Here is a 14,813-nt window from a genome sequence, read left to right as displayed (position 1 = left end):
GACGTTCAAGCTGCTTTTTACTGCTCCACCAGGAAAATGATGTTTCCTTCCCTATTTCCAAGTTTCTGCCATGGCGATCTTTGAGAGTTAGGGAAAATAAAACTAGTTCAGATGGGTTTGAATTTTTGAGAAAATGTTTGATCATGTTCTAGGCACTGTGATGTGAAAGAAGTATTAATGCATGAATACCATACTTATCCAAGGTTATGGCTACACTTTCCTCCACACAGTTTCACAGATATGTTCAAGGTTTTAACCCCATGTGATTTCTTTTTCCAAATTTATCTAGAAAAAGGTTAATTATATCCTCACATCGAATCAGTCTTGTATCTGTTTGCATATCATGTTTCAGTAGATGTAAAAGGTTGAAAAAACACAAAATCAAATTAAAGTTGTGCTCAGAATCCCTCACTTTAAATTATTTCAAAACATACCAGGATTTGTGTGTTACAGAAAGCAAGCCTGTGGTTACTCTTCTGTCACACTGGCACTGGCTTCACTCCTTTCTGCTGTTCTTATAACCAAGGGGGCAATAAACCCCCATGAGAGTCACAGAGCTGCCTGTGGAGTCCGGGCGGCGCAGAGAAGCTTTTATGCCAAAATACAATGCACAAAGGGATCATAAACACATTAGAAAAGGAGGATGACCTCTTTGTCACAAGGAATTAGGCTTTATTGCAAGCTGCTGCCATGGAAACCAGCCCTGAGTTCTCTCTGCTTATTTTGAAGGTTCCTGTTTCCATTTTGCATGGACTTCAGCACTTTTACTTAATTGTTTCTAGATCAAAATAAATGGATGATAGATTTTGGTTCTTAAACCTGTTGTTTACCATCTCCAGGTACAGGACCGGGCACTGGAGGGAAGAGAGAGAAAGAAGTGGTGATGGAATCATGAAAAAGAAAGGAGGAATGTGGTGGTGAAGTCTGGTCTGCAATCCAACAAGGTCAAAAAAGATACACCCTCGTTTCTGAACCTTTGAAACACCAGTTACAGTCCAAACATCCTCTCCTGGAGACCTGTGCTTTGAAAGAAATTTAACTTTTTGCATCTCGATTTCTTATATCTCTGGAATTCAATGTACACCACTAACTACAGTACCTACCAGGTGACATGAATCTAAAAGCACTGCCCCCAAAGTCCAACCAAAATTAAAAGTATGCTTCCTTTGGGAGGAATCTTAGATCCCAAATCCTTTTATTTGTTAAGAAATATGACTTTTGTGTGGTGAGAAACTTGACATGAAAACCCTAATGCTTACACAGTTACAGCCTTGACAAGTACAAGGGAAATATGTTAAAAGAGAATTGATAATGAGCTAATCACCACTGAAGCTCTGAGATCGGAAAGCTGGTTAGAACACCTGATGAGTAATGGCCCCGAGTCCGATCGGTGAGAGGCGGGGGCGAGAGAGGGAGAGGAAAACCCGGCGGATCTTCCTGCCTGCCTGCATCTCCCAACCCCAACCCTGCGGGAATCCAAGCGCTCAGATCCCAGGAGGCTGAGCACCTCTCCCAAAGGTGAGAGAGAGACCATCTGGGTGGAGCGCAGAGCTCGCCCCTGAGGGAGCCCCAGCCTTTCACTGGGTGTTCTGGTCAATAATCCAACTTGACTTTGCCCCCTTGCACTGTGAGTGGCTGGAGAAGCCGGGTGCGAGGGAAACCAGACGAAGCATTCCTAACGCCCTCCCTCCTCCTCCATCCTTGGCACCAAGAGGGGGGGAAAAAACATTTGTTGTAGTGCGCACACCATCAGGATCCTTTCCCACTCCAACCTCCCGACTCACGCCACCTTGCAGCAAAATAATAGCTTCGGCCACACTGGCTTTCCAGTTCTGCTTTCCGGATGACTGCTTTTCTTTGATCCTCTCTCCGGTCGTGGACCATGTAAAACAGCCCCCAAGTTGCCTTCCCAGGGGACCCCCCGGATTCGACTCGATAACTAAAGAGCACCTCACTTCAGCTTCCTCTCCGTAAGAGGAGCTCATCCAGGCTGGATAAACCGAACTGGAAAAAGAAAACGGGGGGGGGGGTGCAAAGAGAACCGCTCCGGCAGTTCTCGCTCCTCCCAGCCCCGGCGGACCTCGCCGGTGCCCACTGTGTGCCACGTGGGGCGGCCCCAAGGCAGCGCACCGCCCCCTCCACACACACCCCAAAGGCTTCGGAAAAGAAACTGCCCAGAGCAACGAACCCTGAAGGGAGAAGCAGAGGGGTTGAGAACCCTCGTTTTTCACACACACACACACACACACACACACACACACACACACACACCCCTTTTTTGACATTCCTTAAGTTTAATCATTAAAATGGATTCTTAAAAAAAAAAAAAAAAAGAGGCGGCAGCTTTAAGCTGCCGTTTCTGACAATCTGCCCCACACACTGTTAGCGAAGTGAAAGATCTGGATCGAGCTTTGTTGCTTCGCTACCAATAGCAGACTTGGGGAGACCAAGCCTCCGATTTCTGGCCACATCAAAGCACTGATTATGCAAATACGCTTTTTTTAAAAAGAATAAAATGGAAGGAGAATTATTTATCACACAATGAACCCCCTGCCGGGGAGGGAAACAATAGATCAGACCAGATAGCCCTTCTAGCCCCGGGCTGGGGGAGCGGCAAGGGGGGTGCTGGAGCCCTCACGTTTTATTGGTCTAACCTAATTTCACTAATTCTCTTTTCACACATTTTCTTTTGCGGATTCGGAGGCCGGGACTTTCACGCTCCCGGGAGCGCCCTGCATCGGTGCGATTCAAGGGCTGCCTGCTTTATTTAATTAATACATTCAAAGCTCGCCTGGGAGCCCAAGAGGAGAGGGGGCGCTGGGCCGGGAGATGCGGGGGGGGGGGTTGCGGAGGCCGGGCACGCGGAAGAGGCTCTTTTAACGGGTTCCAGGTGTCGGTGCCCAGAAGTCACAACCTGCCCAAGGCTGTGCGATGCAGGGGGCGCACCCGACGAACGGCGGCAGCAGGAGGCGAGGCGTGTGGGGGACTCACAGCTCCCAGCCTCTGCCGCAGGCCTGGTCTGCTGCAGCCAGAAACCCTGGCCATGCGGACCCGCGGGTGTGCGCGGCTGAAGCGGGCCTTGGGCCCAGATGTCCTTCGGGGGTAACCGGGCTAAACTCCGGGAAGGACCGAGTGGACCCCTCGCCCCACCCCCTTCCCGCCAAGGCGGCCCAGGGCCTTCCGCGACCCTAACCTCAGCCTGCAAGGCTCGGCTCCTGCTCCAGAGCAGCCGGACCCCGGGCTCCTCTAGCCTCGGCTGGTACTGGGCCCGCCCGGTACCCTCAGCGGGCCCAGCAGTTGGCAGCCCACCTCTCTGCTTTTTTCCCTCCTTGTTGGCCCTCAGCTGGATTTATTTAAAATCTGGTGAAGGAAAAATAAGTCGGTTAACAAGTCCTGGGCAGTTCAGAAAAAATAAATACAATCAGTGCCGGAACCCTGAAAGCGTCGAAGCGACGTTTCCAAAGAGAACAGAACCAACCTTCACACCTCTCAGCCCTTAGGTAAATACGGGCAGCGCATGGGTTGGCTCTGGAAAGATCTAGCAACTCTAATGGTGTGGCACTGTCATTGGAAGACATCTCCTTGGCCTAGTTTGAAACGTTTACCATCAGAGAGCTGCCAGAAAAGAACAGCTGCTCAGCTGCCCACAAACCCTCCTGGTGCAGACGGACGCACTCGTAAGCGTGGGGTGAAAGCGTGGGGAGGAAACCGAGAAACTACAAGAGCGACTCTACTCGCTACTGCGTAAGCAGCGGCTTCAACCCTGTAATTTTCATTCCTCCAGAGGAGCGGAAAGAGCAGCGGAGCCTCAGCCCACGCTTGGTGGAAAGTTCTGGGGATTGGGGAGGAGCACTTTCAGCGCCAACTGAGGCAGGAAGAAAATCATGCTTAAGCACTAAATGAGGTTGGACGCCATAAAAAAAAATTGCACCAATTTAGTGTAAAATAAAGTCTGCTCTGGATGGGGAAGGGAAAGACTGAGTGTGGATCATAAATTGTAGAGGGACTTCCGGCCGTGTGGGACCACTGACGTCTATGGGGACCTAGAAGCTCCAGCCAAACATGTCCCCAGTGCCGTGTAGAGGAAACTGCTAGGTTCAGCAGAGTAGCAGGGGCAATTGTTGGCTATATTACCCTTACTCAAGCTGTGGTTATTGGCCCCTCCCACCATGCCTCTCCAAGTAAACAGTTAGTGTCACCTGCTTATGGGATGGCCCCACCAATTGAAGAGGTTTCCCCTAGTCTTGGGAGAGCAACTGCACTTGAGTGTTTGCCTCCATAGACCTGGTCATGAACTGTTTCTTTGGCAAATTTCTGAAAGAAGCACCGTATATGAACATAAGCATCATTGCCAGAACAATTATTTGACACTAACACTGATGTTTTAAACACCCAGACTACAATTGTTTTTGCTTACTGCCTTAGCTTCTTGAATACTGGAAACACATGTGAATATCAGGCATAGCACTTCTTCCTCTTATCAGATAAGAGTGGCTAGGAATAAGTCTTGAAAATAGAAGAGTATTCCAACAGGTCTCTTTTATGTCCAGCAATGAAAGTAAAACAAAGCAAAACCTTGGCTCGATTCTTCCTTTAATTAAAAAAAAAAATGCAGCTATTAAGATATTAGACACTTAATATTTTCCACATGGAGAGACAGGAGGAGTCATTTCAGACAGATACCCAGGGAGAAATTATTGTTGCTTAATGCAGAGGGCTGGAGGGTTTAACCCAAACCAGAAGCAGATCTGAAGTTGGAGGGGGGAGCAGGAGCAAAGGGGAATGGATGGGCATGAACAACCATTTCTTTGCTAAGGTGAATTTTTTAAAGCTTGTGCTGTCCAGTAGACACCCTCCCCCCAAGGAAGGGGCTTAAATCTAATCTAGAACGTGGTCAATGTTCACTTGGTCATCTTTGATGTATGGAGCTAGTCATTTCTGCTTTGGAGATTGAAGTGCAAGTTATCAAGTTATGTGTTCTGGAGATTAGCAAATTATTTTTGCTTTCTCTTTGAAGAAGTTTTGACTATGTAATTATTTTAACCAAAAATGAAAACTGAGCTCTTTCCCTTAGATACAGTTTTATCCCAGCTCACTCTGAATATTTTCTTTTCTCCAGGAGTTTGCTTTTCAAACCAACAAGCTTGTTAAAGCAGCTAATACAAAATCAGCTTCCAATAATGAATTACAGATTCTCACAACACAAATGGTAGAGCTGAAAGGTGGCCTTAGAAGTCCCTGTTCAATCCCTACAATGTACAGATGATCATTGAGAATCAAAGTGTAAGAACCACATTTCTACATATTCTAAGAAGAAATATCAACTTCACTATCTTTTTAAATCAAGGTTTCTGAATTTTGGAACTTTACCATGATTTAATTACCTTATAATCCCCTCCCCCACCCCCTTTTTACTAATCTCATATGCTCAGAAATTGCTTTCTTAAAAATCAAATGTTGTTTGCATGCAGAGCTACACTCTAATGTCAGTGTTAGTGTCTCAAATATGATTCAGCTTCTTGTGATTTCTTAGACCTTGTATGTCAGTGAAATTCTATACACAAACACTGACGAAAAATACAAGTACTCTACTCAATTTGCTATAGGGAGAATTTCAGAAAAACACAACACACAACACATTCTTCTAAAAGCCATATAAGCAGGCAAAAGTTATCATACAACACACAAAAATTATGAAAATTATATATTTTATTTATAGTTTAGTCACAAGAACAATTTTTTGTTCAAGATGTAAATACATACTAGAATAAACTCTGTAGAATATACAAAAAATACATACTTTTCCCATGAAAAATTTCTTTATAATAAATAGAAAGGAACACGTGTGTGGCTGACCCTGATAATGCTCCGTGTCTGCTTAGGTTTTCAGTCTGTTGATTTATTTTTAATCTCTTGAAAGAATGGGGGAGTTTCTTCTCCCCTAAAAGGTCGAGATAAATAATGCATGAAGCAATCCTCCCTCCTGATTTTTCCCTTTTCCTCCACATTTTTCCTTTTGATAGAGAGTTCAGCCTAAATTTCCACGCTTGCATTCAATCATTACAAAGCCTACAAATTATACAATGACTTCTAACCTGGCCCTCTAACAAAACAACTTTTTTTCCCCTTATAAATCATAAGAGACAGATGGCAAAATGGAGAAGAAAAAGGAAAGAGAAGGACGGGACAATAGGCATTGTGACGAATCTGGGAAACAGAACAAAGTGCACGTCAGAGAGGGAAAGTTTGGTTTGACAGGTGAAATTCCCACAGCCCGCAGACAGCAATGGGAATAAAGCAGATGCCAGCCATTGCAAATCTGTGGATAATATTATTACCGGTAAAATCATTCAGATGCTAAGATACATTTCTTTCTACTCGACATTAACATCTCTATGTAGAAGCAAAGGTGAAGAGATCAGAGGAACCAGTTGCATTCCCCCTGGGAGATTCACACGAACTGCTCCGGGTCCCTCTGGCGTTACAAAAAGGGGGAGGAGCGTCAGTCCGCTCTGCAAACTCTTTAGACTGGCCACCTTCTTCGCTTCCCAGCATCTTTTTAGCCTTAAGAAACACAACCCTCCCCAAACTCTACCATCCTTCTTGACAATAAGCTCCACCACATCTTCAATAAATTAGAGACCGTCTGAAGGGAGGAAACCCTTGGCCAAGGAACACAGCAAACAACCCAGGATTCAGAACGGCTGCATCTGCCCTGCGAATGAGATGGTTTCCAGGGCATAGAAGTGGGGACCGGAGAGGGGTGGGAAGGCTTGGTCGGGGACAGGAAAGGGAACCCACTAAGGCCTGGCGCGGGTAGCAAGGATGGCAGTTCTAGATACAGTCCCTGACTATGGGGAGGTGAGAAACGTAGCGGTGCTTGTCAGGAGGTGGGGGCTGCCAGTAGTCCATGTCAGAACCTGCAGGGCTTGCAGGAGATAAAGTGCAGCTGTACGGGGAAGTGGAGTTGGAGGACGCCGAGGAGGACGGCGCTGGGCTGTTGGTGCAACTCCAGGTGGAGGCTGGCGACGGACTGTCTCCGCTGCTGCTCAGGGAGGCGCTAGCGCCTCCCGGACTCAGCAACACGGTCTCGGAAAAGAGCGCCCCCGGCAGGCCCCCGCCACCACCCCCACAGTGGTCCGCCAGGCGTAGGGTCTCGGTGAGCGCCCAGATGTAATTGTGGGCGAAGCGCAGGGTCTCGATCTTGGTAAGCTTGGCGTCCTCGGGGAACGTAGGAAGTACCTCGCGCAGCGCGTCCAGCGCCGCATTGAGGTTGTGCATGCGGTTGCGCTCACGGTTGTTGGCCTTCAGTCTACGGGTCTTCTTGATGCGCTGCACGGTCTCGGCTGTCTTGGCGCCGCGGGAAACGGCCCGCGCCCTGGAGGGGCGCCGCTTGCATTCATGCACCAGACCCAGCAAACGCGCCGGCCGGCAGCCCTCGGCTCCGGCCGGCGAGCCGCAGAGCCCGCCCGGCCGGGCCTCGGCCCCAAGCTGCCGGCGCACCCCTCCCGAAGCTCCCAGCTCCTCCTCTTCCTCTTCGTCCGCGCTAGATGACAGTGGGGTAAGGGCAGCCGAGGCGGGGGAGGCCGAGCCAAGCAGCATCAGCACGTCCTCTTCCTTCTTCAACTCCAAGGTCTCGGATTTGACAAACATCCTATCGAAGAGAGAGGGGAGGGAGAAAGAACCAAGCGAGATGTAAATACAGAGCCCTCAGCCAAAGGGATGTACTCCTGTGCGCACCCACGAGGACTGGTTCGAAAGGGCAGCGCCAAGGAGGAACGTAGTTAGGGAAGAGACCCCTCCAGTGCTCTCCAAGCTCAAGAGAGCCCTTCGTTGTGTCCCCGCTGCCAGCCAACCGGGTCCCGCCCTTGGCTAGTCGACCTCGCGGCTGTGTTCCCGCCGGGAAAGAGATCGAAGCCCCTGGGACAAAGATTCTGCACCAGCGAGGGGTGCTCGGACGTGCTGCAACAGTCCTGGAAACACCCTTCCAAGTTGGAAGCTATGGGGCGGATACTTACGTAGTTCGCTCCCAAAATGCGTCTCGGCGTCGCTATTACTTTGGCGTGTGCTGCGGTTCTCCGCGCTGCCGGGAGCGCAGCGCTGCCTGCTTCTCTTAGCGCGAAAGCAGCGGATCTGGCGCGGCTCCGCGGGGGACCTCTCCGACTGGCGAGTTTGCCAGGAGCCCCGGAGGCCGCGGCGATCCGCCCGGGTCTCGTGTGTTGTGGTGGTAGTGCGTGTCTGTCTGTCAGTCAGTCCTCGGCCGTGCAGCTCCTGGCACGCGACTCCCGGGCACTCCAGTTAAAGCGAAGCTGCTTGTGGTTCAGTGGCTGCGTGTCTGGCACACGACTCTCCTTAAAACCCCTTATATACCACCAAGAAAACAATCAGATCTGCCCCCGGGGCCCCCACCTTCCCCCCAGCCCCTGCCGCCGCCTCCTCCTCCCCCCCTCTGCCGGCCCCCCTTCTCCCCCGCTTTTCCCTCCCCCGGCTTATTCTTTTCATTGCATTATCATCATTCATTTCTTTCTCTTTCTTCACCCACTTCCCCCCTTCCCCGGCCCTGCCATCCATCCTCCTCCTCCCATCGCCCCCGCCTCTCTTTTCCCCCTTTATCTAATCAGCATAAAATGGTTCTAAAGCTCCTGTTGGAGCTCAAGGCTGCGGTCGGAGCGGCTGAAGCCGCGGTGGCAGCTTCAGCTCAAGCTGCGGCTGTTGTCGCCGCCGCTGCCCATTGTGATTGGTGGCTCGCGCTCGGCTGGAGCGTGCCGCTAATTTATTAATGAATGGAGGTCGCGAGGCGCAGCTGGCCAATCAGGGCGCCCCGGACTCCGGGAGGCCTGCGAGCCACGCGCACCGGAGCCCGCTCCCTTTCAGCAGCTCATTAGGGGCTGGGGCGCCGGGGGCCGTTGGGGAGACGGAGGCTACCTCCCCCCGCTCGCGTCCTTGCGGCCGCACCCCACCCCCAGCCCCGGCGCGCGCGCGCGCGCACCTCACCAGGCGCTGCCCGGCCTCTCAGCTCCCGGACGTTGGGATCCGAGGAATTAGTTAATGGGGGTCAGAATCTCGGGGAAAGCAGCTACCCTCTGGTGCTACTGGGCGTCTGTTGGCAAAGCCTTTTAGGAGCTGTATCAAATAGTAAATGATTTTAAAACGCCTTCATTTGGTTAAGGGAGGAGTGGGGTGTGGGTAGCGAGTTGTGGGCACATGGTGGGCAAGCGCGTTTGGGTTCTAGAGAGAAAGGAGTGGAAGGGTGAAGGCAGAGGACGTTGGACGGTTCACGGAGGCGTCTCCTAGAAGGGGAGATCCAGTGTGAGAGCAGAGGATGGGTTTTTAGAGGATGTGAGAATAAAAGCACTCACAGGTTAAAGCTAAAACCCTCCTCACTTTACTTGTGACAAACTGAGTCTCCAGGAACTGACACAGTTCTGTCGGTTCGTTTGCGTTGTTTGTTTTGGTTTGTTTTGCGGGTTAACCCCGGTTTGCCGCAGAGCCAGATAACAAGGTGGCTTCCCGGAGAGGGTGGCAGCCAGCGGAGTGGGAGGAGCAGCCAACCTGCAGCTCAAGTTAGCGCCTGGACTGAGTTGACATTTCCGTGACCTCTGCTCCGCGCTGGGGGGCGTTGTAGGGACAAGGGGCCCGTCCTCCCGATACTCGCGCTTTTCAACGGGAAAATTGAGCTGAGGGCTACTGGACTAAGGAGGAAACTTGCTCAGAACTGCTCGTCAGCCCTCCCTCTCTCCTCCTCCCCATGCTCACGCCCACCCTCTTGCCGCCTTCGCTGACTTTTCTTAGAGACAGAACCAGCGCCCCTAGAAGTGTGCGCTGGGTCGAGCGGTAGACCGTACCAGCGTAGTGGAGATGAATCTGGACTCCGGGGCGTAGGAGAGGAGTCCCTTGGGATCCCTTTTGCACATTAAGTTTAAGCAAGGCGCATTTGGAATAGTACAAGTTGAAAAGTGGCAAGAGGAAAAGATTATTTTCTGCAGGTCTCTGTCATTCAGTTTGTAGGAATTGGAAACAAGTTTGCTTTAGAGAAAGGAATGATGAAAGCAGTTGTTAGCGTGTTGGCATGGTTTTCATTTGTTTAATGTTTTCTGCATGGAACAAAAGCAGGATTGGAAGGCGCAAGTGAAGAAAATGAAAATCAGAATCCCATGAAAGAGACTTTTGCCCACTGCAGCTCTCCAATCTCCAGACTTCCTTCTGTCTTGAAATGATTTGAAAACTGCCATGATTTCACTTTGCTCATTGATATTTGTGTTTTGCCTATCCTTCCCTTAGCAAAGCAAGTTCCCTAAGTTTAAAAAGCATTAGTTCCCCCAATGCCCCCTCAATTTCCAGAACAGCTTGATTTCATGTGTTAGAAGTGCAAATATTTATAAAGAAGAGAGAGACACTTTCAGTCTCCAAACTACAGCATCTGTCTTTCTCACACTTCTTTGGGTCTCTGGTTCTTGATCATGAGCCTGCAGAATCAGAACTTTATAAAAGAGTTTGATCGAGCAGAAAATAGATCAGTAGTATCAATCACCAGAAGTGCTTTGCTGGGGTTGCATGTATATCAACATTATTTTGCAGGTGATGATCACCAATACCAAACAATACTGTTCACAGTCCCTCAAAAAGAAAGCCTTCAAAGTCTTGGCTAGTGGGTAAAGATTGAAGGAACACTGTAGTGGATGCAGAATTTCTGTGGTGTTTTGAGTGACACAGAATGAGAAAGTTGGGTTCTGAGGAAATGATCAAAGACTGCTGAACAGAAATACTAGGATGGGGGGAGGAACCATGGAGCGTCAGTCTTTAGATATCCACATCTCATGTAGCAGTGCCTGCAAAGAATGATAAGCCAATCAGATAATGTAATAGAACGCAAAAGAAGGTTTATTTCAGTATCAGTAGAAACATACCCCTTTGGACAGGTTGTTTTAAAATTTTGGTTTGGCTAGAAAGTGCTGGGTTGATACAATAAAATATATTTGGGTGAAGAACAGAATCAGAATCCAGTTAAGAAGAGGCTTGAAGGAAAACCTGGTAAGTCTTGTCTAACTCTAAACAGTCACGGAGATCAAGCTGGGTCTAATGCTTAGTGCTAGTGAGACACACAATGGATTTCTTTAGTTGATTGTTAACAGCATTTGGGTGTCTGCCTCCCTAGCTTTTATGTTCTCCCAGGATTTTATGTTTTTATGATGCACAGAGAGGGTGCCTGCTTTGTCTTGTCAAAATCTTAACTTTCTACACTGTAAGAAGTTAACAATGCATAATTTAAGTGTGTTCTGTGCAGATATTTAGTAAAGGTAAATATTATTAGGATAAATTGCACGTTTCTGATTCCAGACATTTCCTTCAAAAGGAAGGATTATGTGGAAAAACTTAAGGTTTCAAACATACACATAAATCAGCCTCTAATCTATATAAATATAAGGATATCATGGAGTTCATAGAATTTTATCTTGAAAATAAGGGCATCTTTGGGTGTATGCAGTGGTGTATGTTAGATTACTGTGCAAAGTACAGAGTTGTTTTTTTTTTAATCACCCTTTATATCATCTTGGAATTCTAAGAATTTTGGTTGTATATTTGTATTATAGCTTTCAAAAGAAGCATCACTCAGTAACAGAGCATTTCTGGAAAGATTTCCCACTATGAAGAATATTATTTTTTAAAGGAAAAGAAAAGAAACAACCCCAAGAGTGGTCTAACAATGCTAGTGAAGTCCAGAAACCAACCATTCACACTCAGTTGCAGAATTCTATTTGTTCAGCATTTTGCTCAGTTTTGCTGAAGGAAAGAAATTTTGATTTGTACTCAGATTTGCGGAGTCGTGACAACGCCAAATATCCTTAGCTGGACTCTTCTAGCACTCTTTTAACTTAAATAAATTCAAGAGGCACTTGTGTGGTCTAAAAGATTGTCCAGATGAAACGAGGCTGAAATGTTATGCGAAGGGGGAGGGGTCGCGTGAATAGCATCAGTGAGGACGGTGACCGAGGGCCGCTCCTGTCCACTGCGTGAACTGTCCTGAAGGGTCAAACTGTTCATCTTCAGCCCCTCTTTCAGTGTGCAATCCTACTTTAAGAGAACAAAAGCTCAAAGCAGGCAGTTATCAAGAAATGGGAGCACAATGATTTAAACTCATCCCTAAGCCTTGGAAAGAAAGGGGGTCGAATCGTGTAGCAAGAGAAAAGTGAAGGAAGGGGAGGGGTGAAAGGGTGGAGATCTTTAGAAAGTCTTTGTTGCCTCTAAGAAGCTTGAACTTTGAGGCGACCCAAAAGCCCTAAAGTTTAGGGTAGGTGTTGCTGTGGGGCCATAGGCTACATCCCATCCACACTTCGACCTCACAAGTGGCCAAAGTGGACAAATGGTCTCCTCCCCCAAACTCATGCTGCTGCAGGTGAATGGGGGTGTGGGGGTGGGGGTGGGGGTGGGGTGAGAGGGAGGGGAGGCCGCGAGGGAGGGCGCTTTTCCCAGAGTGCCGGAGGAAAAATTTGCCTGCCCAGCTAGGCTGTCCCCCAATTCCCAGTAAATCACCTTGCCTGCATGGAGAAGGAGCGTCTACACCCTGTTAAAAGGGTAGGGTGACGCGCCTGCCCAGGGGATTTCATAGCCTGATGCCCTAATCCCCCGAGGGAGCTCTCTGAAAGGCGGAAAGAAGGCGAGAAAAAGTTAGGCAATCCTGAACATCCTTAGTTCTTCACTGGGGGCTACAAACCCCGTTCCCAGAGTCTTTCCTGGCCGAGGACGACTCCCGTTGCCAGAGCTCGTCATTTGTGATGACACGCGCTGGGAGCTGGTGTGAGCTCGGGCATTTCGGCGGTCCCACAGAAATAACTATGTAAAATCGGCCCCCTCCCCCGACCCGCCGCCCTTCCGCAAGCCAGCAGCAGCGGAGGAGTGGACGAGAGGAGATCCGGGGCCGGGAGGGTCATCCCCACTTCACCCCACCCCGGGTCCCGGAGCTCCACTCCCGACATCCTTGCGCCAAGTCCGCACAAAGTGCTTTGGTCCCTCAAGCCAACTATTCAGGGGACCGATCTAGACGCTCGAGGTCGTCTTGAAGGTGGCGAAGTCTGCCTGGCAAGCTCGGGGAGGCTCCCTTTCTTCCCCCCGGACCCTGGCCCTCTCCCCACCAGCTCTGGAAAGGCAGCGCCCTTCAGGCTTCTCTTCACTCCTACGCGACCCAAGTGCCCCTCATCCTTCCTAGAAGGAAAGAAATCCCTTAGAAGATTTTGCCAATCCACACCAGCTTTCTGATTGTTTTCTTCAGGTAAGAGGAAAAGAACAGCCGGCGCCTGAATGGGGGCCTGGGGACCCACTAGTGAAAGAAGGCTCCCCCACCCTAACCCTCCGTGCCTGCAAAAAGGGACATTGGCTATCCAGGGGAAAGTGCAAGAAAGAGAGCACTAATCGCTGAACCAGGAGACAAACACGATTACCAGCTCCGAGCCTTGAGTCAGAAAGTCTCATAGACTTTAAGATGTTAATCCCCAGCCTAATCCTTCCTTTGGCGTGTAGGAATAGTGCAGCCACAAGAGTTGTTTTGTTATTTATATTGGCGTTTAATAAAACTCAGCCAGTGGTGAATGGGCTGCCCACTCTCCAATGGTAATTAATTCCCTATTTCAGTGACCCAATTGTCCTGGGACAGAGCGTTGGGCCCGTCCCGGTGCCCCGGTCCCCCTTTGTGCGGATACACGGCCCTCGTGCTTCAACAGCTATGGAAACTCATTCTTTTGATGTCATTCAAGGAGTTTTCCTTGGGCATCTTCTAAACTTCAAGGACCCTTTTCTTTCTCCCTTTCATGAAAAGCAGTGCGAGCTTGACCACCTCTGTAGAATTTAATGATTTGGTGAAAGGGCCCTTTGGGTTTGTATAAGGAGTTAGAGTGAGAGAAAGGAAATCTGGCAGCCTCTCCCTCGCCCGGACAGTACCGAACCTGGAGAACACAAAACTTATTCAGAGCGATGGATAAAGATCTGAAAGCTGATTTTCCCCCTCTTCTCTCCCCACCAAAGAAAAAACCAACCCCCCCCCCAACACCGAATTCTCTACTGGAAATAAACGTATCTTTTTTATTGTGGCTGATATCATTTTTTTTTAAAGGATGGGATTGCAGTAAATAAATTCGAATCGTTAGCAGTTTCTTTAATCGTATCTTTGGGGAATAGGCTATCAGTTTACCACTTTAACTCATCCATTCAATCATCCCTCCTTCTTACGTTCAAAATATACTTAATGAGCATCCAATGTGTGCCAAGCACTGTACCAACCCCCGGGAACAATGCGACGCACAAGACAGACACGATTTCTACCCCCATAAAGCCCGAGTTCAGATAAGTAGGCAAGAAAAAAGAGAGCTACAGAAATCAGAAAAACGTGTGTTGTGTGGACACTAACAGTGTTATTAGTGTCGGGAGAAAGCGAGGCTACGTTTTCTTTTCAGAGACCCAAAATTTTAGAACCCCAGACATTCGGGGTTGAGCGCTGTAGCTGACGTGTCCATCCTTTCATTGCCCCCAGGACTCCTCGAGCGCCCACTGTCTCCCCCGCGCCGTGCGAGGCGCGGAGTCGGCACCTCGGGCGAACCAGACAGCTGCGGCCCGCTCGGTGGTTGGTCACGTCGGGGTGATAATGCCGCCGCTGACACCGCACTCCGCGGAGCGGCGACGGCCGGGTCTCCAGGCCGGGAGGGGGCGGCCGCGGCGCGCCCGGGCAGCGCTCCCTGCACAAGTAGCTCTTCTATGTCTTTATACGCATTTCCAAAAAAACTTCGCAAGTCACAGAAACAATACAGAATTCAACTAAGAAAATA

At 49.3% G+C, this 14,813-nt stretch overlaps 1 protein-coding gene across 1 annotated transcript; it reads right to left on the bottom strand.

Moving 5' to 3' along the window:
* Positions 1-5,691: 5,691 nt before the first annotated feature.
* NEUROG2 (neurogenin 2) lies at positions 5,692-8,363 on the bottom strand. Its single transcript, XM_029918443.1, has 2 exons — positions 8,019-8,363; positions 5,692-7,654 (listed from the first exon to the last, which is right to left on the bottom strand). The coding sequence occupies exon 2, from the start codon at positions 7,651-7,653 to the stop codon at positions 6,835-6,837; it is 819 nt and encodes a 272-aa protein (XP_029774303.1). The 5' UTR covers position 7,654; positions 8,019-8,363; the 3' UTR covers positions 5,692-6,834.
* Positions 8,364-14,813: the final 6,450 nt, after the last annotated feature.

This window comes from Suricata suricatta, chromosome 1 (assembly GCF_006229205.1).
Source record: "Suricata suricatta isolate VVHF042 chromosome 1, meerkat_22Aug2017_6uvM2_HiC, whole genome shotgun sequence".
Taxonomy (NCBI): Eukaryota; Metazoa; Chordata; class Mammalia; order Carnivora; family Herpestidae; genus Suricata; species Suricata suricatta.
This window is presented reverse-complemented; position numbering and strand designations above follow the sequence as displayed.

What these genes read in the sequence shown, in the direction of transcription:
- NEUROG2 (XM_029918443.1), bottom strand. Translation starts at nt 7,653, where the DNA reads ATGTTTGTCAAATCCGAGACCTTGGAGTTGAAGAAGGAAGAGGACGTG.